The sequence below is a fragment of the Argiope bruennichi genome, chromosome 6 (assembly GCF_947563725.1).
Source record: "Argiope bruennichi chromosome 6, qqArgBrue1.1, whole genome shotgun sequence".
In the NCBI taxonomy this organism is placed as follows: Eukaryota; Metazoa; Arthropoda; class Arachnida; order Araneae; family Araneidae; genus Argiope; species Argiope bruennichi.
Genome location: NC_079156.1, coordinates 74,671,319 through 74,699,280, shown reverse-complemented (window position 1 = coordinate 74,699,280; position 27,962 = coordinate 74,671,319). Strand labels below are relative to the sequence as shown.

At 27.0% G+C, this 27,962-nt stretch overlaps 1 protein-coding gene across 1 annotated transcript; it reads left to right on the top strand.

Annotated features, from left to right (window-relative positions):
* The first annotated feature begins 101 nt into the window (after positions 1 to 101).
* Positions 102 to 27,962, top strand: LOC129972377 (uncharacterized). The gene is made up of 2 exons (XM_056086501.1): positions 102 to 267; positions 26,491 to 27,962. The coding sequence occupies exons 1-2, from the start codon at positions 256 to 258 to the stop codon at positions 27,037 to 27,039; spliced, it is 561 nt and encodes a 186-aa protein (XP_055942476.1). The 5' UTR covers positions 102 to 255; the 3' UTR covers positions 27,040 to 27,962.

Here is a 27,962-nt window from a genome sequence, read left to right as displayed (position 1 = left end):
GCATTGTTCTGCAAGAAGGCGAACGTGTGCTGATTGGGCACGTAGACAAAGGAAGCGTGTCCTTTATTTTTTTGGACAGGTGGCTACAAATGGATGGCAGAAGCAGACCGAGAGGTTAGTTCCACTTTCGCTCTTGCCGCGTTCGAACGCAGACGACTCGTTCCCTCGCGCAGTGGATACGCTTTTATAAACACTCAAGTGTTTGGCGATTATTACATGGTTATCTACTTGCACACTGCTGAATAATATCTCACCATGAAATTGAAAGTGAGTGCAATATTCATCATATTTTATTCAAATGCTACTATTCTTTTGTTAGAATTTTTCATTATTTTTGAATAATGTTTATAGCCTTAATGATTTTCGATAAGTGCAAATTACTAAATTAATAAAAAAAAAAGACATGTCATTTTGCATTACATTTTTTTCAAAATAAAATAATGAGCATTTTCTAATTTTAATTAAAATGGTATGCCATCTAAATACAAGATTTCTATTTCTATCTATATTTTTATTTGTCTTATTTATTTATTGAAAATTCTAAATGCAAATTCCTTAATGTTTTTTAAAAGTTTTTTTTTTGTTGATGTGTTTTTTTATTATCATTATTACTTTTATGTTAACTGGAAAATATTGCTCGAATTTTTTCAGCCAGTTCTACCGCTAAAAGTAATATTGATTATAAAATAGATTTATTTTATAAAACCGCTTATTTATCTAACCTTTCATTCTAAGAGAAGTAAATTTATTTGAATAAAATCGTCACTTTTTTCATTATAATTATAGAATTATTTTTGAACTAACAGTACAAAGATAAGTTGCGAAACTCGTGCTTTTGAATTAAATCAAAATTATGTTAAACAAAGACTTTTTTCATTTTCTGAAAGATTTTTTTATCATCATTTGGTTACAAATATCACAAACATAATTGCAATCAATACTAGACTGTTGACGCTTAAAATTTCCCAGCATGCCACATCACTTTATCTAGAAACAAATACTTTAAAAACGGCTTTTGTCTTAAGCTTTTTTTTTGTTTCTTATGTTATGATTCTTTAAAGTCAGTTATCTGTCATTGAAATATAACTTTCAATATTTTGCAATGACAGAGCATATTTAAATTCAAATAGGCTCTTTCTTCTAAAAAAATTATTTCAATAAAATATAATCGATTATGGGTATTTTACCAAGGAATAATTTTTAATTCCTCTTAATGTACTTTCTCGTTTCTTGGATCTTTTATTTAGGCATTTAAATCTTATTCACGATGACGACTTAACCTAATTCCTTCATAAATAACCCAAAACTGTTCACTTTGATTTAAGATATATTATGCACATTGTTATCTAAAAAAATATTCACGCTATTATAAAAAGTTTGTGCTATTATGGATGTACGCTTTTCTTTTCTTTAATAATAGTTTATCCATGATCCTATTTTAATCCAAATTAATGAGTAAGCTTATTCCAATAACATTTTTATACAAACAAATGCAATAATGGACCATAATCCCAGCTGAGAAGAGTTTTCTCCTTATTCTGAAGACTCGTTTACAATAAGAAAATATTCTTTAATTGTTGTATCAAAATATTAATTCTTATATCGAAAATATTCTTTTAGATTTATAAGAAATCGCTATCAATTATATGGCGGATTATATTATTTTTTCCAATATATACTTCAGATAATCTAGAAAAGAGTTTTTCGATATACTATATAAAATAGTTGATATACTATATAAAAAGGAGAGCCTTCTGAGAAGAATTTTCTTCTTACTCTGAAGACTCGTTTTCAATAAGAAAATATGTTTTAATTCTGGAGAAGACTTATATCGAAAATGTTCTTTTAATTTTTATAAGAAATCGTTATCAATTATATAACGAACCTTTTTGTATTATTTATTTCCAAATCAAAATTTCAGTGAATCTAGAAAAGAGTTTTTATATGTTGATATGTTATAAAAAACGTAAACCTTCTGATAAGAATTTTTTTTTATCAGAAGATTCGTTTTTAATAAGAAAATGTATTTTAACTTCAGAGAAGAATTAATATCGAAAATATCCTTTTAAATTTATATGAAATCTGTCTATTTATGTAACAACTCTTTCCGCGTTCTTTCTACCAATCTGAACTTCAGCTAATCTAGAACAGGGTTCTTTTTTAAGCTGATATACTATAAAAACGGAAATAAAAAGTTGAATTAATTATAAAAACTAAAATGTTACTTCATTATAGTATATAATATTCTGTTATTAAAGTTATGACTAGCAAAATATTTGATACTGTATATCTTCCTATAAAATTTATCGTTTCCAACAGCAATTAAAAATTTTAAAAATCTTTCTAGCAAGAAAGCATGACATTATTCTAACTTAAAAATCTTTCTAGCAAGAAAGCATGACATTATTCTAACTTAAAAATCTTTCTAGCAAGAAAGCATGACATTATTCTAACTTAAAAATCTTTCTAGCAAGAAAGCATGGCATTATTCTAAAAAATCTTTCTAACTAGAAAGCCTGACATTATTCTAAGCTAAAAATCTTTTTAACTAGAAAGAATGATATTCTTTTAACTTAAAAATCTTTCTAACTAGAAAGCATGACATTATTCAAACTGAAGTTTGACTAAGTCATACTTATTTAACATAAAAGTATCTTTTCATTTGACCTGGCGCTTACTAGGTGATAGACATAATTTTATTTCAACTATAACACAGTAGACAATTTGCCAATTAACTATACCAAATCCAACCGCCAATGAAAAGTTAAAAAAAAATCTTTTCAGCTGGAAATCAACATCAGTTTTTCTAGACTTTGATTAGGTCACACTTTTTGAACACAAAAATGTTTTTTAAATTTATACATTTCACCTACAAAAAATAGGTATTATTGAATTTTAATTGCAAAATACACCATTGTGCAAATGTTAAAATTACGTCAATGAACGGAAAACTAATTTTAATTCGCCTATTACTAATTTAAATGAAATCTTGAAAAACATTATCGTTTCGAACAAAATATTTTTATAGGATATTTTTCTGATAAAGGGGATTTGAATTTTGATTATGAAATATTTTGAAATTAATTATTTCGATTTAATTTTCATCAACGACCATTTGGAGTATTATGCGCAATTTCGGACTTTATGCCATGAACTAAAAACACATAAAATCTGTAGTTTTATATGCAGGAATGCTTTTACAATGAAATAATATGATGAAATAAGTCAGACTATATAAATTATAAATTATTTTATCAATACTTAAGTTCATGAATATGTATTGGAGTGAACTAATCAGTTCATTTATCATAATCATTTATTATGAAAAATTTCTCATTGAGTAAATATTAATATTTATAAAAAAACACATTTTATAGGTATTCGATGAATTTCTTTATTTTTTATTATGTTTAATATTCTCTCATTTTTTTTATCTCATAATATTTATGATGTCTACTACATTGATAAAAAAGAATTCTTCGGACAATACTCCTAAAGAACATCATTTATCTTTATAAATTTCTCACCAGATAATATGTTAGCTTTTACTAAAAGAATTTAATTGCCATATCTATTATCATAATTTCCTTGATCATTATAGTTATTTGAAGCCCATAATTCATTCGATATTTTCCAGGAACTACAATTTTTCCTATTTTTACTTTGCAGTATATTTAGTGTTACGCATTGCATTTTTTTATGAAATAAGTATTATCTAAAACGTATTATAAACGCATTTTATTTATCAGTGAATAATAAATCGTTTTTATTCATAGATTTGTTGCTTGATATTGTCTCAAAATCCTGCAATATTTCATCGTTTTCATCAGAATTTTGTCAGATTTTTTTTTTTTAATTTTGAGAATCATTAAGCAAAAATCTTTAAGAAGTAGGACAATTTTAATTTATGTCAAAGTTTTTAAATGACTAAATGGGGAAAGAGGGAAAAGGAAGAAGTTCAATGCACTAATAAGTCTTTAAAATAATAGTTTAATAATAATATTATAATAGTTTAATACTTTCATAAAAATTTAAATTCCAGCATACATTCCTAAAGAAGAGGCAACATATCGATTTTTCAAATCCAATTTATACGTTGATTGAATTTCAGAGATTTTTTTTCCTTCTATTTTCAAAAGTCCTAGATCTATTTCATTTTCTTTAACAATCTCATTAAAGCAAAAGCATTTTATAAAACGAAATATCTACCACTGGTTCATTATCTCCATGTTTTTCCATACAAATTGCAAGCCGTTATACTTTCATTAAAGAAAAATAACAACAATTTTGGTATTTAGGTTTCCACTTTAATTCACCCCAAACATATTGATGAGAACTTTCACAGAGATTCCAAAACGCTCGCATGATGTTGCAATATAAACGTGTCAATCCTGTCAGTCAATTGATAAATATTTTGATTGAAATAAGGACATCTGTACATAAAGAATACAAAGAATTTCCAATAAAAGCGAGAGTGAAAAATAAAACTGGAGCGGAAAATGGGTGACAAAAAGATGCCAATGGTTCAGGTATAAAATAATTTTAAAAAGAAAAAGACTTTTCATTATAATAAAATGGCATCAGCATGAAGCCATTAAAAAACTATCATGGATATTTCCATATTCACGGATGAAAAATTTAACTATTTTAAAGGGAAATTTATCTTTCGAATGTAGATAATAAAAGTGAATCTATTTTAAATTTTTTCTGTTTTTACTTGTTTTTATTTTTGTAGCAGAAATACTGAAATAGTTTCACATGGCAGCGCACATTTTAGTTGCTTCCTGCAGGAAACATAAAATGCTTTTTTAGTTGTAAAAAGTATACCGGTTTTGTTTAGCTAGTTTACGATCGCTTCCGTATTTCTCGGCTTCATCAGACGTTGTTACAGATAATTAAAGATTGAGTTAAAATAATTAAAAATTTTTAATCGTATATTATTTATTTCAATTATCTTATTTTTTCCTTTATTTTGTTCTATATTTTCTCAGTTCAATTTAATTTAAATTATTCTATACTATTTTTTTCCTTACTTATGGAGCGTTATTGTTAAAAAAATTACTTTTTATTCATTTTTAAAGTTTTTTTAAAAAAAATAGATTAATAAAAATTCAAATAATATTATAAAAAACAATTTTTGAAGTCGATTGTGCTTTATTTGTTGATATTTGATTCGTATTTAGAAAATCTACTTAGCAGTTGCAGTAAAAAAATATCTTTGTTCGTTAAAACGTATTTTGTTCTTATAAATAAATAAAGTTTGATCCATAAAGAAAACATTCAGATCAATCAAATAAAATACATTAAAAATAATTATAGTTGAGTTTTCGAAAATATTGAAAAAGAAAAATTTAGTTTTGTTGATGATAATTGCATATTATTATTTAATTTAATTATATTTACTTATTTAAAAAATTGTTACTTATAACGTTCGTGAATCAACGGCGCTATTTTTTTTATTTGCATAATTATTTTTTTGATTATAATTTTTGATTCATACATTTTTTTTTATTGTTAAGTAAATAACTTCTTCACTCCAATATATTTTCCTTTAAAAAATCTACAAGATTAAGACTTTTTAAAGAGTTTAAAAACCAAATTCATTTAATTATTAATGTTCAATATAAAGAATATTATAATCTTTGAATTAGTATTTGTGATAATTCTGTTTTGCAATAAATTTTCTGCAAATTTTTTCAATCAACAATTTTCCATGAGCTATTGAATTTATATGCATTTTAGCGATTGTAACTTTTTATTTTATTATTTCGATAATTTTTTAAAAGATTAATTCTATATTAATAGTTCATTTTTTATTTAATTTTTTAACCACTCGTTTTTTTATGACTAAGCATTATTATACAGCTTTAATATCGAGACAAAAATAAATGATCTTATACACTTCTGAAATAAAATAATTGTTAAATTGGGAAAAAAAAATAATAAAACTCACATAATCATTGATATTTCAATCAATATTGCTACTTATTAAATCTTGTACTACTGATCATAATGACAAAAAAAAGAAGAAAAGTAATTAATTACATTGAAGAAGCTTATCATCACTGTGATAATTATTACCTTCTAGACCCGTCAGCGACATCTGAATTATTCCAAATAGTTTCGTGAATTGCTTCATTATAAATTAATTAACAAAATTTTGTATCACTGATGAAAAAAATCACTAAACAAAAAAGCAACTGTTTAATATTTTAACCCTTTTTAGGGCCGTGGGAAGTATGCTTCCCACCAAATTTATCAATCTTTATATGAAATTATGTAGGTTGACATAAGTTCTGACACATTTTTTTTAGAAAGACAGAAACTTAGATGCTTCAGTTCTTTATCTTACACAAAATGATGTGTCTTGATTTATTAATTATTAATTAACCAAATTAATTAATTAATCAAATTAAATTTATCTAATAAGCTAAATGAATCCCTTTTCTTATTCTAATTTCAAACCTAAAAATATTTAAACATAATATAATTAGAAAAAAGAAAGGGTTAAAGGTTAACCCTTTAAAGGGTTAAACTATGAATTTTACTTCTAAACAAATAGCAACATTTATTCTTCTTCAGTTTTTTTTTTATTTGGATGGATACAAAATACTGGATACATTTTTTATTTAATTGATCAAGAGATACCTTAATATTGTTTGTCAATTGATTCTAAAACTCTCCACGCTTTTGCGCATGTGTTAGGATGGGTTTAATTCGACAAAATAGCAGTAAGAGGAAAGATGAGAAGATGCTTACATTTAGCAATAAAGTTAATTCCGGAAATTCGCACATCCTTCCGCGTCTCACCCCTTAGTGAAATAGAATCGCAGAAAACTGGTCGTCTCAGAATACAGGAACGAACGGTACTTTTAGCCATCTGTTTTTGTAAAATAAATAATAAAAGTTATTTTAATGCCATATCTTATTCTTAAATACATTGAAATTACTAGAACAGAGTGAACTTCGGAATATTCAATAGCAGACAGCAAAACGAGACTGCAAAACGAGACTTGAATCTCTTTTATGTTTGAACCAAAAAGAGACAGCAAATAATAAACTTCTCTGTGCCTTATGGTTTTTCCCACTCCTGTGATTATGATGGAACCACACCCTTTAAAGTGAAATGAATTTTTTTTTCATTCTAGACTATAAATAAACTATCTTTCATGCTCTAAGCAATCAGATTTCCTTAGAATGACTTAATCACTATTTAATGGGGTTTTTTCATCTTTCTTAATTATGTATGCTTTTGTAGTTGATTTTCCTTGCTAAATAATAATTTCGAATTTTCTTCCGTGTAAATCATTGTCTAACACTCAGAGACTCTGAAATTGAAATCATAAACCATTCCAATTTGAAACATTTCTTTTATTAAATAACGAGATTTTGTTTCTTTACAATTATATTGTTGAATATTACAGGAAATAAAGCAGTTGTTTAATTTAAAACCGAGACAAGTGATAAAATAAAGAATACGTTTTATAGTTCGATGCTACTCTTCGCGCATGACGTACAAATAAATTGTTTTGGAGAAAATTTCTTTGTTTCGTTTATAAAGAAAACGTCTATACCCAGCAAAAAAATACAATTGCTATTATATATTTGTTATAAAAACAATATTTATATAACAATTTAAAAGTGATTAGTTAATTTTCTGTATTTTTTTATTTGATTATTACAAATTTAAATTAATGAAAATTGAATCAGCATATTAATTTTGGAACTCGATTAAATTTCTTTGTAGATATAATGCAGTTAATATTCCTTCATAACTTTACATTTTATTTCAAACATCTTATAAAAAATACATCTGATTCAATTAATTAAAGAATAATAATTAAAAATACATATCGGTCAATGTAATTCATCATTACTAATAATTATGGCAAAAAGAATTCTTTTTCAAAATAATATTAACTTTGATCTTAATATTTAAACTACTGATATTAAGTAAAAATATGAAATAATTATGAAATACAAGCAAACTTACCCCAAATGGCAAGGAATTACTTTGCGATCAGCTATTTAATTCTTTTGTGATTATATATATCAAACGAATTTTTGTATTCAGAATACCATTTTAAGAAATAAATTTTGAATTTGTTGCCATTTGAATTAATAAATGTTTTACCTTTAAAAAACAATAACGAATAAAATAACAGTTTAGAATGATATAAGATAAATTATCGATTTGATGAACATTTTCAACAATTCTTAAAAACTAATCAAAATTCAATAATAAATCTAATATATTTTTTGCTTACCTAAAACTAAAAAAAAATTTATTTAGAATTGCTTTAAATTTGGGAATTTAGAAACTGTTCACCATAAATATATTCATTATAATCCATCTCAGTTTTGACAACAGTGTTTGATATTCAAAGCAAATTTTAACAGAATAAATATTATATTCAGGAAATTCGTTTTGCGTGTTAATTCTTCTCTTCTTAACCATATCAATCGCATATTTCATTCCACTTCCTTATTTATTTTTGTTTTCGAAATCCATATCTAAAGTAGAATCGTTTGGCCGAACGATAACATTTTTTCAGGCATAAGAAGATGTTATCGTTTGCATTTATAATCGACTAATTTATAATTTATAATAGTGTATTCAAATACTTCGTATTTCATTTGTCTTTTTTTATTTTATTTTTGCCCTATTAATAAACCAAGGATTTTCAAACCTTCTATGATTTTGTCGATAATGGAAGTTTAAAATAATACATCCAAAAATTTTCTGACTATTGTTTTACAACCAGACAAAACAAAAAAAGTGAACTGAGGAGGAAAAATTTTTTGTCCTACTGAAGCTAAAACAGATAAAATCAGTTCTGTGGCGATAAAATCAGTCCTGCTTTGGCGTGGCAATAATTCGTGATAGTTTCTTCGCAATTCTTTTGGTTAATGCTTTTGGGCGTAGTGTGCAATAGAGCGTTATGGTACTCAAGGACGAATAGAGGGAATTTTAGAAGATCATTAGAGTCCGATTGTTGTTTGAAATAAAAAAAAAAAATAAAACTTGATGTCATTGAATGTTATTTTATCTTGCTTTATTGGTCTTGGTTTATTTGCTAAAAAAGTTTTCTTATTAATATTACACTACTCTAATATCATTTTCTGTTTCATAATTATAATATTTTCTATTTAATCATCCATTGTTTTTACAAGTAGACAAGAAAAAAAGATTTTCGTTGAGCAAACTCAAATAAGAACATTTGACTTTTTCACTAAAAGGAATACAAAAGAATATTCTTTGGCAACATTTGAAGAATTCAATGTCTTTTCATTATAGTGATAAATACAGTTAAACTTCGTTTTCAGTATTTAATTCATTTATAGTAGTCTGTTGTAGATTTAATTTTCATAATAGGTATCAATATAAATGGATCAACCCATTCCAGGGCTTCAGATTCTTGCGAAAATTCTTATCATAAAATTCATGAAAACCACCCAATGTATCACAGAATATATAAAAACGGAATACTAAGCAAATCAATTAGGCCAAGAGCTTTAAAACCTTTTTTTTTCACATAATTTTTTATTCGATTCCTTGAAAGTTTTTAACTATTTTACTGCAATATGTAATAATTTGTAATTTTAATTTAAAGGGAAATTTAATTTTTGATGGTTATCTCACAACTTTAAAGGAATTTTTTAACTCATAAGTACTTTCCTAAAATTTATCCATAAGTATGTTGAAAAATTTCAATGAAAAAAGAACCATGAAAATTTAGTTAGAAACTTTCACTTGGGGTCAACATCCTCGATTTAGGAAGTTCTAAAAATGAGCAAACGTTTATTTTGTTTTAATGCATTTGCATGGAACAGAGATGACGATATAAATGGAATTTAGAGAGGAAATAAAACTTTATTACTTAAAAGATCTTTTTTTTTTTCAATTTCACCTCATAAGGAATTCATAAAGCATATTTTTTCAGATCATAAAGAATTCAGTATCTTTTCATCATGTAGTGTATGTGAAACCGCGAGTCATAGAACCTTCGAGAATTAATATTTCATTGAATTTAATACGCCTATATAAAATATAGAAGCCACCATTTTTTTTTTCTTTTGTCTTTTTCTCAATGTCTCTAGTAATTATTGAGTTTTCAAAATGTGTTATTATTATTATTATTATTATTTTGCATCTCATATGTTCTTAAGTCCAAACACATTATATTTGATAAGAAAAGCTTTATGTTCGGAAAATTTGTTATCAAATTGAGTTAATTGTTCTTAAAAGAATCATCATGAATCGAATTTATTTTTTTTGATAGGATTTATATAAAATATTTCTTTTCAAAAATGTATTGTAATAAAAGAAATCATAAAAAAAGGAAAGGAAAGAGTATTTATTCATTTTATATATAAATTATAAAAATTACATTTTTTAATAAATATATTAATAAACATCTATTATATTGAATTTGCAAATGTTTGTGCATGCGATATTTAATATATTTCAAAATAATTTTCAAACATACTTCACTTTTTTTTAACATGGATTCTTATTATTGATGATTTTTTTTATAAACTCTACACATAATATTTTCATTATCGTGTAATATGAAATAAGTAGCATTTTTTTTTATGTAAATCTTAATTTTCTGTTCTATTTGTTGTGAAATCGTGACTTGCTTATATGATTATTTATATAACTAAAATTTCGTATATTAATCAAACAAAATTTATACAACTTTTATTAATGTAAACAATTACTGTTTTATCAAACCTGAATTAAAGTATTTCAATATAAATTAATTTAATATAATGTCTGTAAAACGAATAAATGAAACTTCTATAAAAGATCTATAATAAATTGATGATCTGTTAACAGACGTGTAATTTTTGAATAAATTATGTTAACTTATCAATAACACATTTTATCTTTAAAGAAAATTAACTTCCTCATAATTAGATTGAAAATAAATGTTTCATACTTCAAAAGAGATCAGGAAATTAAAACTGAAATTTAAATGCCACATGGAATCAACTTGAAATCATATTAAAACAATTTAACGACTGCTTGAAAAATAATACAGTTATCAATATCTCAATAACTGCGCAAGGTCGCATTTAATGACATCCAATTAATCATTCTACCGAAAGGAGTCAAGTTTCTGTCAATTTAGTGTTCCGCCTTTCAGCTCCAAACTTCTCATTGAGTCAGTAACAGGGGAAAAAATTAAGGTGGGAACACACGGCATGAATTCATGATAAATCTTCCATACATCATAACGGTTGAAGAAAAATTCAGACAGAAGGGAAAACTCGCACTTATGACTTTTATGGGTTTTTCCCATGTATAATTATTTCACTTACGAACATTTTATTGATGTTCGAAACGATTAGCCGCACGAAATCACGCTTTCAATGAACCGCGATGGCCGAAACCTTAACTCTCAGGGTTGCGAAAGCTTTATTATCATATTTAATTTGAAGTTACTTCCCATATTTTCTTTATCTAATCATTTATGATCTCAAGTCTTGAATGTAATCTTTATGGAAAACAAGGTTAAAAAATCCATGTTTGATTTATCGCATGGCTCGAGGTAACTATAATACTTGATGATTAAATTTGCAGTGCAAAAGAATAGACTATGTAATCTTGAGAAACTTTTTTAAATACATGGCTTACTCATAGTTGTTAAATTAATGATGGGTTGTTTTCCAATAAGCATCATTATATAAGTCAATATGGGTTGTCTGTTAGTAGAGGAATTATTAAGTTTGCTTAAAATTAACCTACACTTTCTTAAGGTTATTGTTATATAAAAAATATCCTCTCGACAAGCTGGAAGGCAAAAGTAGATTCATTTACATCTGAGTTACTATCTGGCAACATAAATCGTTGATATTAGTCAAAATTAGGGTTTGGAAATCATTTTTTAGCCCCTAACTTCTAAGATATTGCAGTTATCTAAAAACTGTAAATGCAAAAATTGTTCGTCTTATTGAGGCGCTAATTCTTTTTATTGGATTTATTTTTCTATTTTCAATATTAAGAAAGTTATAGCGAAATGGAAATTTACATCCTTATCATTTCAAACCTCTTTGAGCTAGATGACGAACACGTCTTATATATTCCAAGACAGTTCCAATATATTCCAAGGCAGTTAAAATCCAAACAAAATTATTCTAATTGTCCTGTTCCCAATATAACATGGGCAAGGTGTTATACATGCTTGCATGCATGTGTGTGTGTGTGTGTGTGTGTGTGTGTGTGTGTGTGTGTGTGTGTGTGTGTGTGTGTGTGTGTGTGTGATCGGTGAAGAACTGAAGAAATTTTCCCTAAGTCTTGCCATGAGAACCATTGCAACAGATGGCTTTCCACGAGGAATCTACCTAAAAAAAAATGGCGTACATAGTAGACAACCCAATATACAAAAACTATTTTCGACAAAAAGTTATACATATATATTTTTAATTCTTTGTCATTGAGCTTCAAAATGAGAAATAATTCAATACACTAGATATTTTTAAACACTTAAATTTAATTTGTCAATTTCATCTTCTTAAAAATGGAATTTCTTGATCAATTTTTCACTCGTACTAACATACTAGAGTTTAAAAATTTTCTACGCTTATGTATTCTTGACGAAAAGGCCTTAAATAAATTTTTAATTGCATAATTGTTACTTAATCTATAAGTTTTATTCAACTTTGATTCGATACTTCTAATACCATTTAATAATAACTTTGAGAGAAAAAAATTGATATCAGCATTCCATAATATACAATAAATTTGGAATTACAAGCTGAAACTAACTAAAATATTAAAATGTATTTTCAATCTTACAAGTAAGATTCCAATCTAAAAATAATTTAGTATTAAATTTACTAAACTTTATTTATAAGAACAAAACTTGAAGAATTACTCTTCTTGATCTCATTCGGGATAAATATTTGCAATTAGATTTTTTTTTGTCCTTTATTAGGCTTGAGCATTCGTTTTTGGACATATATATATATATGACCTAATGTTCACCTAGATATGGAAAACCATGTGAAATCGCTTTAAACGTATTATTAAAACAAGTAAAAAAAATGAGGACAATTTATCTGCATTGTTTTTGAAAAATTCGAATTTGTCTATAAGTACTTCTATCCATCCGAAATCGCGGAATGGAGAAAAAAATCCCCCTTTTTTTTAAAGTTTTATTCGATCTTTTCAAATAATATTACAATGTTCGATTTTCAAAAAGAGTGGTGAAAATTAAATATGAAATTAACATTTGATATAAATTATTACGTTTGAATTTATTTTCAGATGACGTAACGCTTATGAATTCTACTATTTAATTTCTTTTCGAGAATCAATCGCCACAAAGTAAGACTTTTTTTAAAGTTGAATATCACCCTTTTTTTTAAAAAAAAAAATGACCATTATAATGCTACTAATTCTAAAATAACATTTAGAACATTAATTTTTTTCCCTAGCTGCGTATTTGCACAGACCGGAACGTACCTTATAGGCTTTGGCAACAACTCTGTTATTTACAACAAAGTAAAATTTTTCAAAAAAAAAAAAAAAAAAAGATATCGATAAAAATTTTTTTACACTTTTCCCCTTCTTTATAATACTTATTTATGTTGAATTCCAAGAAAAAAAAATTAAGACCTTTTTTCCAAATTTTTTTAATTTAAACCTCGTCAAATTAAGTTATCCCCATCAAAGAGGGGATAACTTAATTTGCATTACGAATAATGCATAATGATGATGCATTATTTCGTAATTTACGAAATAATGCATCATCATTATGCATTATTTCGTAAATTACGTCATTATAGATACAACGTATTCTAACATCGAATGGGCATGGTCATCCGCCATTGGTATCAAGGAAATGTGAAAATGATTCCAATGAAATATATTTGTTCGAATGACATTATTTATTTAAATTTCAAATATATTCTCTAAAATAAAATATTTTATTTAAAAGAAATAACTAATTATTTGAAAATTCATATCGAAATAAAGATATATACATGAGAAATGGAATTTGAATTTTCTTCTTATTGACATTTTGGTTCGATAACTGTTTCGTTTTAATTCAGCATGGATTACTATCTGATGATGTTACATTGCTTAAAAAGTCTTTATAGCAAATGATATTGAAAATCGAATTTTTAAATACCTTCAAATCTTCCTAACTATATGTATATTTACCAATGCTCCTGTTGCAGCATGAAAAAAAACACAAGCGAATCATTTGTAAAGATTCAGGTTGTAAAACAATAGAAATTAGTAAGAAGTATGTTGAAAATCCCCTAATAATTCTATAACCATCGCAGACAAAGCCTCATAAGCATTAACAAATAATGAGGAAAAGTATGAACAAAACATCCAAATTGAGGTTTACTATCTTTTGTTGAATGGGAAATTCTAAATATAAACTTTTTAAATATGAAAAATGATGACGAACCACACTTTTAATCCTTAATAACATGTAAGCCAATAAGTAACAAAACTAATCCTGGGAATTATGGTGTAAGCTTGGAGGAAAATCCTATTTTAAATATTGATTAAGTTACTTTTTATCAGCTTTTCGAGTCATCTTCTATAAGTAGCGCATCTTTAAATTCAAGTGCTTTTCAGTAAAGTTAATTTTTCTTTTCATGCGATACTTAAAGAAACCTAATTTTGGCGAAAACTATTGTCTTCCGAAAAAAAAATTATAAAATATCCTCAGCACTGAATTGCATTAATAAAAATTGCGCTTAGATGCCATAAAATATTTTTTTATTATTATTATTTGCAAGCAACTGTTTAAAATAGTAGTTGTTAGTTATAAGATGTATAAAAATCGTTTTCTGTAGAAATACCATTACGTTACAAATGATTTTTTAAACAATAATGATTTTTTTAGTATATTACTGTTTTCTTTAACTTGATAGTGATTTTTTTACACGATTTATAGACTAAATGAGTAAATTGCATCATACAAAACGAATGATGAAAGAATCATTCAAAACGCTTTACAAAACAGATTATTGTATCTAAAGCTACTAAATTTGATAGGTAATTAACTCTTGAGATATAAATTCTGATAAGAAATAATTTCTCAAAATTCAAATTAGATTGAACATTAATCAACATTTTACAATTTCTCCCTAAATAACTCAGGAGCAATCGCAAAAAGATATAACATGTTTACTTCACTTTTCTATTTCAAAAATTAGCTTTTCGATTACACAAATTTCACTGTAATGAAATTATTTCTTTAATTTTAATAAATTTGGCTGCTTTTTAAGATTTATTGTTGGCAATATTTTAATAGTTTATACAGAAACGAAAACTAGAACCTTCACCTGAATGAATTTTCTGCTTCGATAAACTAAGAAACTTGTCGCTAATTATAAAGATGAAATAGGCATGACATTTTAAGCAACGAAAAAGAATTGAGAAACTGAATTCTTAGAATGAAATTTTTGTGTCTACGATATGAAATCGTCATTGCAGCAAAAGTAGGAATAATAGTATGCTTAATTAACTTAATAAATATGCATTGAATAAGCACGTATATTGGATAAATATAATAGCTTTGCAAAAATTGTCCTTTTTTTCTTTTTCTTTTTACCAAAGTAAAAAAATTGAGGCTACGCCTGTGACGCTTTTAAGCTAAAAATTACTTCTAGGGATTATTTACTTAACAAATTCAAAATCAAGAGCGAATTATTTTTCTTAACATTTTCTTTAAATTGCCAAATGGAGTAGAAAATTACCAGCCATTGAATTTTCCCCTCAAAAACTTCATAGATATAATAATAAATAAAATGATTCAAAAATATTCTGTGTTTTTTTTAGTTGATAATATCTATAACAATTAACTTAAATATAAAAATTGTAGTGAAAAAATCTTTTTTAAACTTTCGTGTAAGTATCATTATAATAAAAGCATGTTTTGTTAAAAACTTCATGGCAATTTATCTTGAAACAATTCTTAAAACGGTTTCAATCGCTATAAAACATCGAATATACAGTAGAATCTTTAATAAAATAAAAAATTTCTATAAAATAAGACACATATAGATAGTCAAAGTAGACTCTACACTAGTTAAATAATATTTATGATCTCATAAGAATTATTTCAATGAAAATCGTCTGTTATCATATTTAATCAAAACTAATTGTAATTTTAAACATTTTTGTTATTAAATTACGTTAGGAATTTTTTTTTCAAGAATTCATATTGTAGAATCGTTTTTTTTATCAAAAATTAATTTTTTTTTTCATATTTATATATTCGTGATAAAAAATCTTTTAACGCTTTTAGTATTCACACAAAAAGCGAAAACAAAATGAGCACAAAGCGAAAGTTCTTCTTTATTTAAGTTTAATTTTATTATCATTCAAAATCTCATATAAAAAATGAATTCTAAAAATTGACTTAATGAACTCTAACACTTTTCATTATTATAATTATTCGAAATATAATATAGCAGTATTATTATAAGTAATCGGAATCATTTGTCTCTTTGTTGTTATTCGATTTTTTTTAAATAAATTCATTCTTTATAAATTATTTATAATTTATGGGAAATGTAGCTTTAAATTTTAAAAAATCGTTTGCTACAATCTGTAATTCTTCCAAAAGTGACGAGATTTAAAAATTATTTGATGCAACTAATACTTTCATAATAATTAAAAATTAAGTCTCTTACGATAAAAAGATTTTCTGTATATGAAATTTCTCATAAAAATATATGACAAATCTTGAGAATTTCATGTAGCTCTAATTAAATATCTTCTGAGCATTGTTGTTTTAAGAAAAATAAAAAATAAAAATTCTTTTTTCTTGATCGGAAAGTTTAATAAATGAAAAAAAAAAATGTTCATTCTTCTTGTATACATGTGCATGAAAGCCAATTTCTACTGAGCAAAATCATATTAATAAGCTATTAGTAGCTGTATAAATCTATATAAGATAATTTACAATCTTGTATATGCGATACATAGAGAAAAATTCTTGTAATCATGAAAAAAATTCTATTTCAAGATTTTGAAATATCTCTCTGTTTTAAGACAAAAATGAAAACTGCATGACGAAACATAACTATTTAGTTGGCCAATAATGCCAAATAGTTATGTATCAATCAAAATCACAGCAAAATAGGAAGACTTAAATTAAACACCTAAAAATCCTAAATCTGCATCCAGTTTGAGGCTGAATTCGGGAACATAAGGCATGTGAATATTAAAACTCAACGAACAAGATGGATTACATCTGGATGATTTTGCCATTAGAATTGTAAATGTACGTTAATTTTGGTCCAAACACATCATTGTATTGATTACCTGTTAGTATATCAATTTGATGAAATGTAAAATTACAATTCAAAACAGAAACAATGGCAATATATACAAGAAATCATACACATGAATTTTATAACATAACGTTTATACCATCGGACGGTTGATGAAAAAATTTGACTGAAGTTGTGATCAGGTAGAGGCTCTGTTCCAAAATCTGTCTTTTTTTTTTTTTTTTTTTTTTTTTTTTAACTTTACGACGAAGTTAAACATTAAATTCGAAAGTTTATGAGAAATGCTAGCACGTCCGCTGTTTTACTTAATATGTTTTCGTCTAAAACCAAAGGGATTATTCACCCCGAAATTTTCTTGTATATTCTTTAAGAAAGATGTTATTCCCGTTTCGCTCTGCAGAACAGACAAACAGTTGACCCCCTTGAAAGATTTGGGTAAAATTTTGATTCAAATATACATTTTAAATGCCGAATCTATGCTTTCAGTTTTTTTTTTTTTATCTAACTTTCCCTAACTAACTTTTATCCAATTTTGTAGTAATCGCGTGCATTTAGATAGTCAGACAGGCAGACTGCCCCTGAATGGATTTCGTATAAAATTTAGAGGATATCTACAAATTTAATGGAAATATCTTCGCATTCGAACCTCCACTAAATTTTCCAGCATTGAGCTCAAAGTGTTTTTCGTGTTCACAGAGATGTAGGCAGAGGGACAAACATCAATCCAAAAATGAATTTTTTAGATTCAGGGCTGTCTGAAATGTGAAGTTTTGTCAAATTTTAGTTTGAATTGTTCGACGATTATAATACATTCTCTTAGTAGACTTCCTGTAACAGAAAGTAAAAATGACTGAGTAACTGGTCTAATATTTATTATTATTATTATTAAACCAACCAATCAACTAAAGATCTTTAGATATAATAATCTTTCTTTCTTTTTTCTTTTTCAAATTTTTTTTAAAAAAAAGAATTTATAAGATTTTGAATAAATAAAAGTTCTTTAGATATAGAACATAAAGAGTAATTTACATTTTATATTTCAAATGCCTGCTTAAGTGTGGGTGTGGAATCAGTGAAACATTTTTTTAACGATGCAAAGATAAGCAAAACTGTTGTAATACAAGTAATTTTGAGATAAAATTACAGAATTCCGAAAGAATACGTGAACAACATTTACGAAATTACAAACCCTAATGTGTCCGATTTACACAAACGCCCAAATAGGTTTGAATCTAAAACCACAGTGAAAAAAGTGGAACACTATTACTCAATTAAACGGAAACGCTTAACAACCATTTAACAAAAGAGCAGATTGCATCGTTGCTTTCGGTTTCACCTGGACCTAGTTGTAAGGCGGGGCACGTTCCATTGTTTTGGGTTGTGTTTTTCTTCGACGTTCGAACTGAATGTGAGCTTTATCGATACAAGGACTTCCTGGTCGCTGCCGATTTTAAAGAGATTCCTTGAAATAAATAGTAGGGATTGGATGTATATCCCTGTCCAACATCTCAGTGACATATTTTTAATGCACGATTTGGTATTGTTATCTAGAAGAGCTAATGTATTGAGATAACACTAACAAAGAGCTGTGATAAAAGACCATTATTTCCTACGAGCTGTTTTTGGTTTGTATATACAAATTAAGAACACGCCTTTTAGTGGTTGGTGTTTGGAAAAAGATTCTTTACAGGAATTCATTTCTTTCCAGACTTATTGAGTGGTATTCGAACAGATAGAAGTGATTATATTTTTGTTTAAAATGATGTAGTAGAATATGTTTTTAACAATGAATACTAAGAACAATTAAAAATAAAAATCTCACTTTTATAATTTCAAAATGCGGTTTTATATAGTTTTTATTTATGGTGCAGTTTGTATAGTGAACGAGAAAATATAAAAATAAAAATGTAATAACCAGTGAAAAAGGACTGCTCTCACTTTGATCATATTATTTATTAATTTCATCAAATAGTAAAGGGAATAAATTATGAAATTTAGAATTCTCCTAAACCATTTGAGCCCGAAATTTGATACAGATATGCATTTTTGATGTTGTGACTACATATATATACTGAATTTTATCCATTCAGTTCTATCCGTTTCTAGGTTAACGTGTTCAAAATCAACGCATTTTTGAAACCACCGGAAGTGATCTTGTGGCGCAGCTTCACAAGCCAGTTAACAGGCTTTTGACAGATGTCGTCACTTTTATCTAGTGGTTATGTTGCGCGGCTACGGGGCCTAGCGTTGCAGGTTCAATCCTCGCTCAGGCAATAGCCACAAATAGGCACAAAAAAACTATCTCGTATGCTCTCATATAAAGGTGTTACCCCAGAAAAAGCTTCGCATGGCATTGCCGTACAATAGTTACGAAGTATTAGCCTTTGGCGTGAACATAGCATTTTTACTGAATCTTACTGTCATCGTTGGTGAATTATTTGGCGATTAATCCTTGGCATGCTGTTAATAGTATCGAATACGTGTTTTAGACGCTTTTTTCCCAATCCTTTGAAACAAAAATTGTATACAAAACTACCTTATAGTCATAAAATCATATAGCAAATTTGATATGTTCAAATCATTGCGTTTATAAGTTATCGCATTTACATGCTTCCAAAAGTATAGACTGACAGATGATTAATCCCTTGTTTGATTTGGTTCAAAATTTGAAAGATGTCTAGACTATATATGCATTCTGTATATCGAAGCTTACAGACAAAAAAATGGATAAATATACATATCACTCATAAGTATCTAACTACTTATTAGTATAACATAAGTGTTTTATAGTACTTGTTGAAGCCGGCGTCCTGGCCTAGGGGAAGCGCGTCTTCCCCGTGCTCTAGGCATTCCGGATTCGGGCATGGTTGTTCTCTGTGAGGTGCATGAATGAGCCCCTTTGTAAAAAGGGGTTGTGCAAGCGAGTGTGTGTGTGTGTGCTATCTTCATTTGAGCTAGAAGTCAGACTTCTGCCCTCGGGTGCTCTGGGGTCTTTACCCTCAGCAGCTACTGCGCAAAAATTTGGCTTAAAATAGTCACACGACAAAAAAAAAAGTAAAAAATTGTGGAAAAAAGAATGCCATTAAAGCTTATATGGAAAAATTATGTTGATGAGATGAGAGCTAAACATGTGAAAAAAATCACAATGTTCTTCGGTTTTTCTTCCTCTAAGTATTTTTGCAATTAGTTAGCTATTGCAATAAAATAAATTCATCTTACATAACAATCATCTGACAAATGTCATCTGACATTTAATTGCTGGTTGTAATATATTGTGCATCGTCAGTTTTGTATCTACAAGGTAATATAATAGATTGATGGAGAATATGTACAAATGTGTTCAAGTTGGTGCCATTCAACTAAACATCTAAATTGCTAGGAAAAATAATAGTAATCATAACTACACCATATTGAGAAATTTACATAAATATTGAGATATATCAAAAGAGATGCGAATAATTCTAAAGAAATTTCTTTCTTTTTTAAAATTCTAATTCGATTTTTATTTCCGGTTGTAGCTCCAAAAACCTCGTGATTTATGAAGATAAATCATAGGAATAATTTGCAAAGAAACTACTGCAGATACTCAGTCATGAGTGCTTTTTGTTTATCGTTCCGGCTCACTTGTGGTTTTTAATGATGTAAATTGTAATTAGACAATTTCGGACTCGACTTTCGATTGCAAAAAATAGTTGCATATATGTGGATGCAGTATGTTTGTCATGCGATGAATGATGAATTCAAAGATTCTAAAGATATGCATGTATGATTTTCATAATACATCAATCGCTATTTTCGATGAATAAAAGCAGGAAATCCACTCACAATAAATCTAATAACCTTTAATAAATGTCCGAAGCAATTTCTAATTCCGAGTTCGAAATCAGGGAATTTTGATGTTTTTACGAACTATATGTACGTAAAAATCAGTAAACCAATGAGTAGCTTTTATATATTCATATTTATCAGCCCTCTTCCCTAATAAAATAATTTAACCTTTCAGTGTATCAAGGTTTAGTTACTTGATCGATATAACTTTGTAAAATAGAAAAGTAATTAAAAAATTACTTGTTTATTTTTGCGTTTCTTGGTTTACCTTGTGATTTTTAGACTACACCTAGATAATGGATTTATCTGACAATTTTCAGATTACGCACCAATCGCTAAGCTCCATTTTACATAAAATGCCACGATTACGCAAAACTTCATTATATATGAGATGCTAAAATTTCGCCAAGATTGCTGCATTCCCAGGTTTATTTGGCGGTTTTCAAATTAAGATAAAATTGCCAAGCTCCATCATAGATAAGATGGGAAGATAGTTTGTTTGCATTTTTTGGCGATTTATCGTGGGAATCGAAAAATAAACAAATACTGATCTAATGAGGGTGATAATATACATGATGCAATATGTCAACATTGTTTTCATTTTTCCTTTAACTTAAATTTCAAATACACAATATATTTTGAAATGAACTGACCATGCTACGTTAGGAATTAATAAAAAAATCCCATCCACTTATTCTTTGCATTTGATTTTGTTTAGAGAAAAGGATATTGAAAACACAATCAATGCATAGGATAATATGCATATGTATTCCAAAATTTGTTGAATATGTTGGCATAATTTAATTGATATTGTTTTCTTTTTCATTAACTTAAATTTTAAGCAAAATATGCATTTTATCGTAAACCATGTATGATATCGCAAAAGCCTGTAATGTATGCTATCGCAAAAAAGATAAAAAGCCAAAGTGATTATAAAATTAATGTACATAATTAGTGGTATAATCATCTTTATAATGGTATAGTCATTATTCTTCAAAAATCTTTTCAATGTAGTCTCTCAGAACTTTTTAAAATCAAGGACCACTGAAGAGGAAAGAATCATAGAATGAATCCAAAAAATAGGGCGAGGGGGTGTCGACTTTTCAAAGTTTCAAGGCCGAAAACAGCTGTAAAAAATTGCTGCTTTTGTATCTTTCTTCCTTTATTATTTAATTTTTGTATAAAATTATCCGCCTGTGGCAACCAACATATTGTCAAGAATATTAGATTTCCTTGCTACTAAATTATTAATATAGAATGTGTTTAATCAAAATTTCGCCTTCTTATTTGGTGAAACTGAAAATGTAAAGTTATCAGTCTACCCTAAATTGTTGTATTTATAGCTACGAAAATTAGCATTTGGCTTGAATTTAGCATTTTTTGATGGATCTATCGTATCATGCCAGGCATTTACTCCCTGGCCTGTGGTTAATAATGTCTGAAATTCGAATTTATGTTTTAGGCGCATTTTTTCGAACCGATTGAAACAGTAATTTGACACAAAACTACACAAGTTACAAAATCCCATATCTAATGTGATATATTTAAGCAGTTACATTTTTTTAATTCTCTTGTTTACATGTTTCTGAAAGTACAGACCGATATTCGGTCAAGTCCCCCAACTATTTTGTTCAAAATTTAATAGGTGTTTACCCTAGAGATGTTAAATTCTAGGTAATTCATCTAATTCTCTTCCTCTTGTAGTTATCTTGTTCATTTATATTCAAACAGCCGGACAGACAGACTTTTTCTGGATAGATTTTGTTCAAAATTTGGCAAAAATCCACAAATTTAGTGTAAAAATCATATACCAATTTCATCTGTCTTCCTCAAAGTGTTTTTTAATTATTTTGTCACAGGCAGAGAGACAGGTAGACGGAAATTTTCTAAAAATGAGTTTTTGAATTCAGGAAGTTCTAAGGCATGGACATCCATCAAAATCCCGGGTTCAAATTTTTTAACAATTAGAATTCTTTCTCTATAATGCGTATACGAGAAAGTAAAAAAAGGAAATGAAAATCTTAATTCGGTGTTAATTACCAAGAAATGCCTTTTTTATTTTAATTTATTTTAACATTGGCAAAAGCAAGCGATGGTATTAGTTTGAATTTCCTGATAACAATAAAAATTTCTTTACAATTTTTATTAAATTAAATTTTAAATATTTATGAACAAGAAGGGAAAAAACTATACTGAAATGAAATTGTTATAATTAAAAGCCAAAATAAAGTAAAAATGTAAAAAAAAAAATCTTTTTTTTTAGGTAATATTTTCTGAAGACATAGCTGAATAACACCCAAAAGTTGCTTGATTTTTAATTAATTAATTTTTTGATAAATGTTCGAACTTTGCAAAATTGATAATATTCTTACATTTACCTTGAAAAGCACATATGTCATTTATCATTAAAATTGAAAAATCCGTATAAAAGAATATGCAAGAAAACATTCATCTTTATATGTGCAGATTTTCTTGATGATAAAAAACATTTCACATCCCCTTTTTGTAACCGTCATTCATCATGCCGGAAATTATCCTTTGAACCCACCTAAAGCTTAAATTTTGCAATAATATATCGGTACGGGATTTCCCTACTAGGTTAAGTAGGGTGTGGTTCTTATGTCATGTTTGATGAAATTTCAATGCAGATTGAATTGTGCCTTTCAAAGAAATTCTATAAGGTGAATGCATATTCAGTAAATTCAATACTTATGAATACATTTAGATAATTGCATCGTTTTTCTTCAAAGCTGTTATTTTCCCATCAGAATGTTTCTTGTCAACATCATAAAAGCATCATGTAAGATTAAAACGTTTATATTTCAAGATTTTTTTTTCATTAAGTGCTTTATTATTAATTTGATAATGGAAGCTATTGAAAATAAAAGTTTTTGCAGAAAAGTAATTATTACTTAAAAAATGCATAATTTTATATTTTTATTTGACAAAAGCAGCCGTGTTCTTTGAAATATCTAATTTATTGCTACTATTCAATATTAAGTATGAAAACACATTTCAAAACTGAAAGAAATAACGAGCAGTAATTTAACCAGATTTATTTTGATTAATGTTTTTGGATTGCAAGCCATTAATTACTAATTCTGAAGTAATGAAATAAGCAGAAATTGGTTCAAACGAAATGAGTTCTTCAGCGGAAATTATTTTCCAGCCAACTGTAAACAATTTTCAGACGATTTAAAAAAAACTTCAATTTTTTTAATCATAGCAGGAAAAAACAGATAATCTATTTTATACAACTTATTTTATGTAAACAGTTTTCATCAATTGTATACAATTTAGATAACATAATTTTATTTTATTTCATATTATTATTTTTATACAGATGTAGTTTTTTAATTATACGTTCTATGCTTGATTTTCTGTCTTGAAGAGACTCTCCCAAATCTCTTCCATATTTGATCATTGATTTGTAATATTTTTTAATTAATTAATAATAAAATCTTTTCTCTGATTAAACTTTGAAATAATCACTCATATCATTAATCTCTCTTATATAAAAATGCTTCAAAAATTTGTTACTTTTCTTATCATTGCAATAATCAGATCGTATTATAATTTTCAACAAAAACATTCATTATTATATGTAATAAATTTTGACCTGGAAACAATATTTCCTATGTTGAATCAGACGATACATAAAATCCTTTTAGGACCTAAATTCAAGGCAGAACTTTAAAAAAATTTCTTCCTAAATTTTTTTTTTATATTATAAACATATATACTATATAGATTACATAAAATAGATTGCAAAATATCTATCTAGTTTTAACACATTCAATTCATGATGCAGCATTTTCCCTATAAATATATATAAGCACAAATGCGATACTAAGCACAAATGCGATAATATACTGAGCACAAATGCGATAAAAAGTATAAACTAAGATTGCTTTTTAAATTGATATTTTTTCTTTTCAAAACTTAGAAAACAATTTTTAGAAATAGATCATGTCATCTAATATAACAGCAATAACCGGGGATTCAAATTTTTTTTCTTAAAAAGTCAAATATTCTTTATTTGCCCTGTTTGGTCTCCTTTTGTTTATAATAGTTATGTATATGTTATGGTTATTTGAGATTGTTAAACATCCATGGGTTTTTCAACCAAAGCTGGATGAATATAATATCTTAAATAATCTTTATTTTGTAATGTTTTAGAACTAGGTAAATAAGTTGAAAGAATCTTTTTAGGTCATCTAATAAAGAGTTTCACAAACTGCGTAAACAAATTGTGAAAATGCTACCATGTTATTGAGATTTAATCTGTTTTATCATTACTAAGCACAAATGCGATAAAAAGTATAAACTAAGATTGCTTTTTAAATTGATATTTTTTCTTTTCAAAACTTAGAAAACAATTTTTAGAAATAGATCATGTCATCTAATAAAAAATTAAAATTTATAACAGCAATAATCGGGGATTCAAATTTTTTTTCTTAAAAAGTCAAATATTCTTTATTTTGTTGATTGTTCTTTTGTCAGAAAAATATCAAAGTTGAATTTATTTCATTACTGTGGAACTAGAAATAACTATTAAGGAGTATTAAATATCTAGCAAACAGTGAAAAAGAATTTATTCTATTTCCTTTTATGTTCCTTTTAACAAATTAATATTTTTATGTAATTTAACTAAACACTATTCAGAATTTCAAAAACATTTTACTACCAATAAGGTAATTTCCTTTATTTTTATTTTTTAAAACTAAAAATCAAAAATAAAACGCCCAGCAATTTGTTCCATTTCTATCTTTGCTACTTTAATGAACGTTTGAAAATTTTGCTGCTTGGATGAGTTTTACTAATTTCATTTGTCTTACCAGTAATATGTTTTGATTATTTTATACAATTATTTAAATTTTCTCTTGAATTTCTTAGTTTTATAATAGATGTATTGGATTGAACAGCTCTCAAGTATAAATGTAACCAACTACCAGTTCTGTATAAATATATTTGTTTTTGAGTAAATCATATTAAAGATGTAAAATTTTATTAATATTATATAATTTAATTAGAAAACCATCATTTAAAATGGAAACACGTTAGGTTGAAAGGATTTTCAAAATACCATAAAATTTCCAAACATGAAAACCTTGACTCTCAGTTCCGAATATTAAAACTAAATCGAATCCTTCTGAAAAAAATTCTACGAATTAACATTTCAAAAATTCTTAAAATTTATTGCAGCAAATGTTTAATAAGATAAAATTGAAAATAATGTTGTTGCTGTTGTTGCAAGTAAAATATGAAGCAAAACTTTCACTCTTATAATGTCAATCAAAGTCTGAAAGCTTGTTTGACGTTGTATCACTTTCTTTTCGAACCAAATTTTCTGTTCTGTGTTAAAATGTCTATTATTTTTCTTTCTAGATCTTGATTCCCTTCCTGCTTCTTTTGACTTTAGTAAATGGCCAATACAGAAGCTACGACTGGAGAACTTCGAGTAGAATTCAAGAATGGCCAAAATTCAGTTCCCTTTCGTCACTTGAACACCAAGCAGCTACCGAAAGCTATCCTGTAAAGGAAGATTTCAGGAGATATCCTGAGCCTTTTCCTTACCTCGACAGTTCTTTCTCTTCTGATTTCCAAAACGTGCCTTATGTGGATCAAAGCATCTCTGTGTCCTATGATAGTTACGGTGAACAACCTCGTCAACAACTGAATATGACAACCGTAAGAATTGGTGGATTTGCTGGTTCAGGTGACACAAGAGGATATGGTGCCTATGATTTCCCCAAGAATAACCACCCAGAGCCTTTGGATCATCCAGAACCAGAACCGTATGATGATATTCCTGATATTCCTTTAAGACGTCCATACATGCATCGCGAGTTGAAGGATCTGCTGAGAATCAACAGAAATCACCATTCAAGACATCCTGATCCAATGCTTATCCACCCACTGCCACCCCCGCTGTAATGGAAAGTCTGCCAAGTTGGTTGCCAAAGTTACTCTCACAAACGCCAATTTAAAGACACCATTTAGAAGTTGTTATTGTCATTTATGTAAATGTGGAATCATTAGTTCAAATTTGCACCATGTCTTTTATGGAAGAAAATTAAGGGTTTGGGCTCATTTTTATCAGAATGGCTTTCGAAAGCATAAGAATCATCTTTACAAACATGTAAAAATCTTCTTTACAAATAAATGTATAAGAATCTGTTTTACGAATACACGCAAATTGCCTTCATGAAAACACAAGAATATTCTTTACGAACACAAGAAATTATCTCATAAATACATAACAAAGAATTAACAAAGGAATCTTTTAGAAAAGAAAATTAAAGTATGAAACTGTGGTATGGTTCCAACGCTTGAGGTTTCATTCTTAATAAAAGACATTGTGTAAATAATAGTTTAAGAGAAAAATTTATATATATATATATTTGTATTATTTCAAATATCACATATGTATTCGTATATTTGCTGTTATGCACTCTTATTCATGGAATATTACTTTCTACCTGCTAAGTTATTACATCGGAATTAATGCAAGCTGCTGAATAATTAAATTAATTCTGTAAAACAATATAAAGAAACTTTTCAAATAATGCAACTGTAATCTAATATTATAGTACCATTTTTATTGAAAATCAGGAATTATTTTATATAAAATGGTAATTAAATATAAAATAGGAAAATTAAAAGAAATTTGCATTTTACAAATCTAATAATTACATTTAATGCTTGCTTGATTCGTAGAAGTTAAATAAAATTGTGCATTCTTACGAATTACTATTTTCTAATTCTTAAGCTATGTGCTAATTTTAATAAGATAATTCTATAATCAATAATAATTCATAAGAATTACTGTTGATTGTCAGACAAATAACTTTATTTTG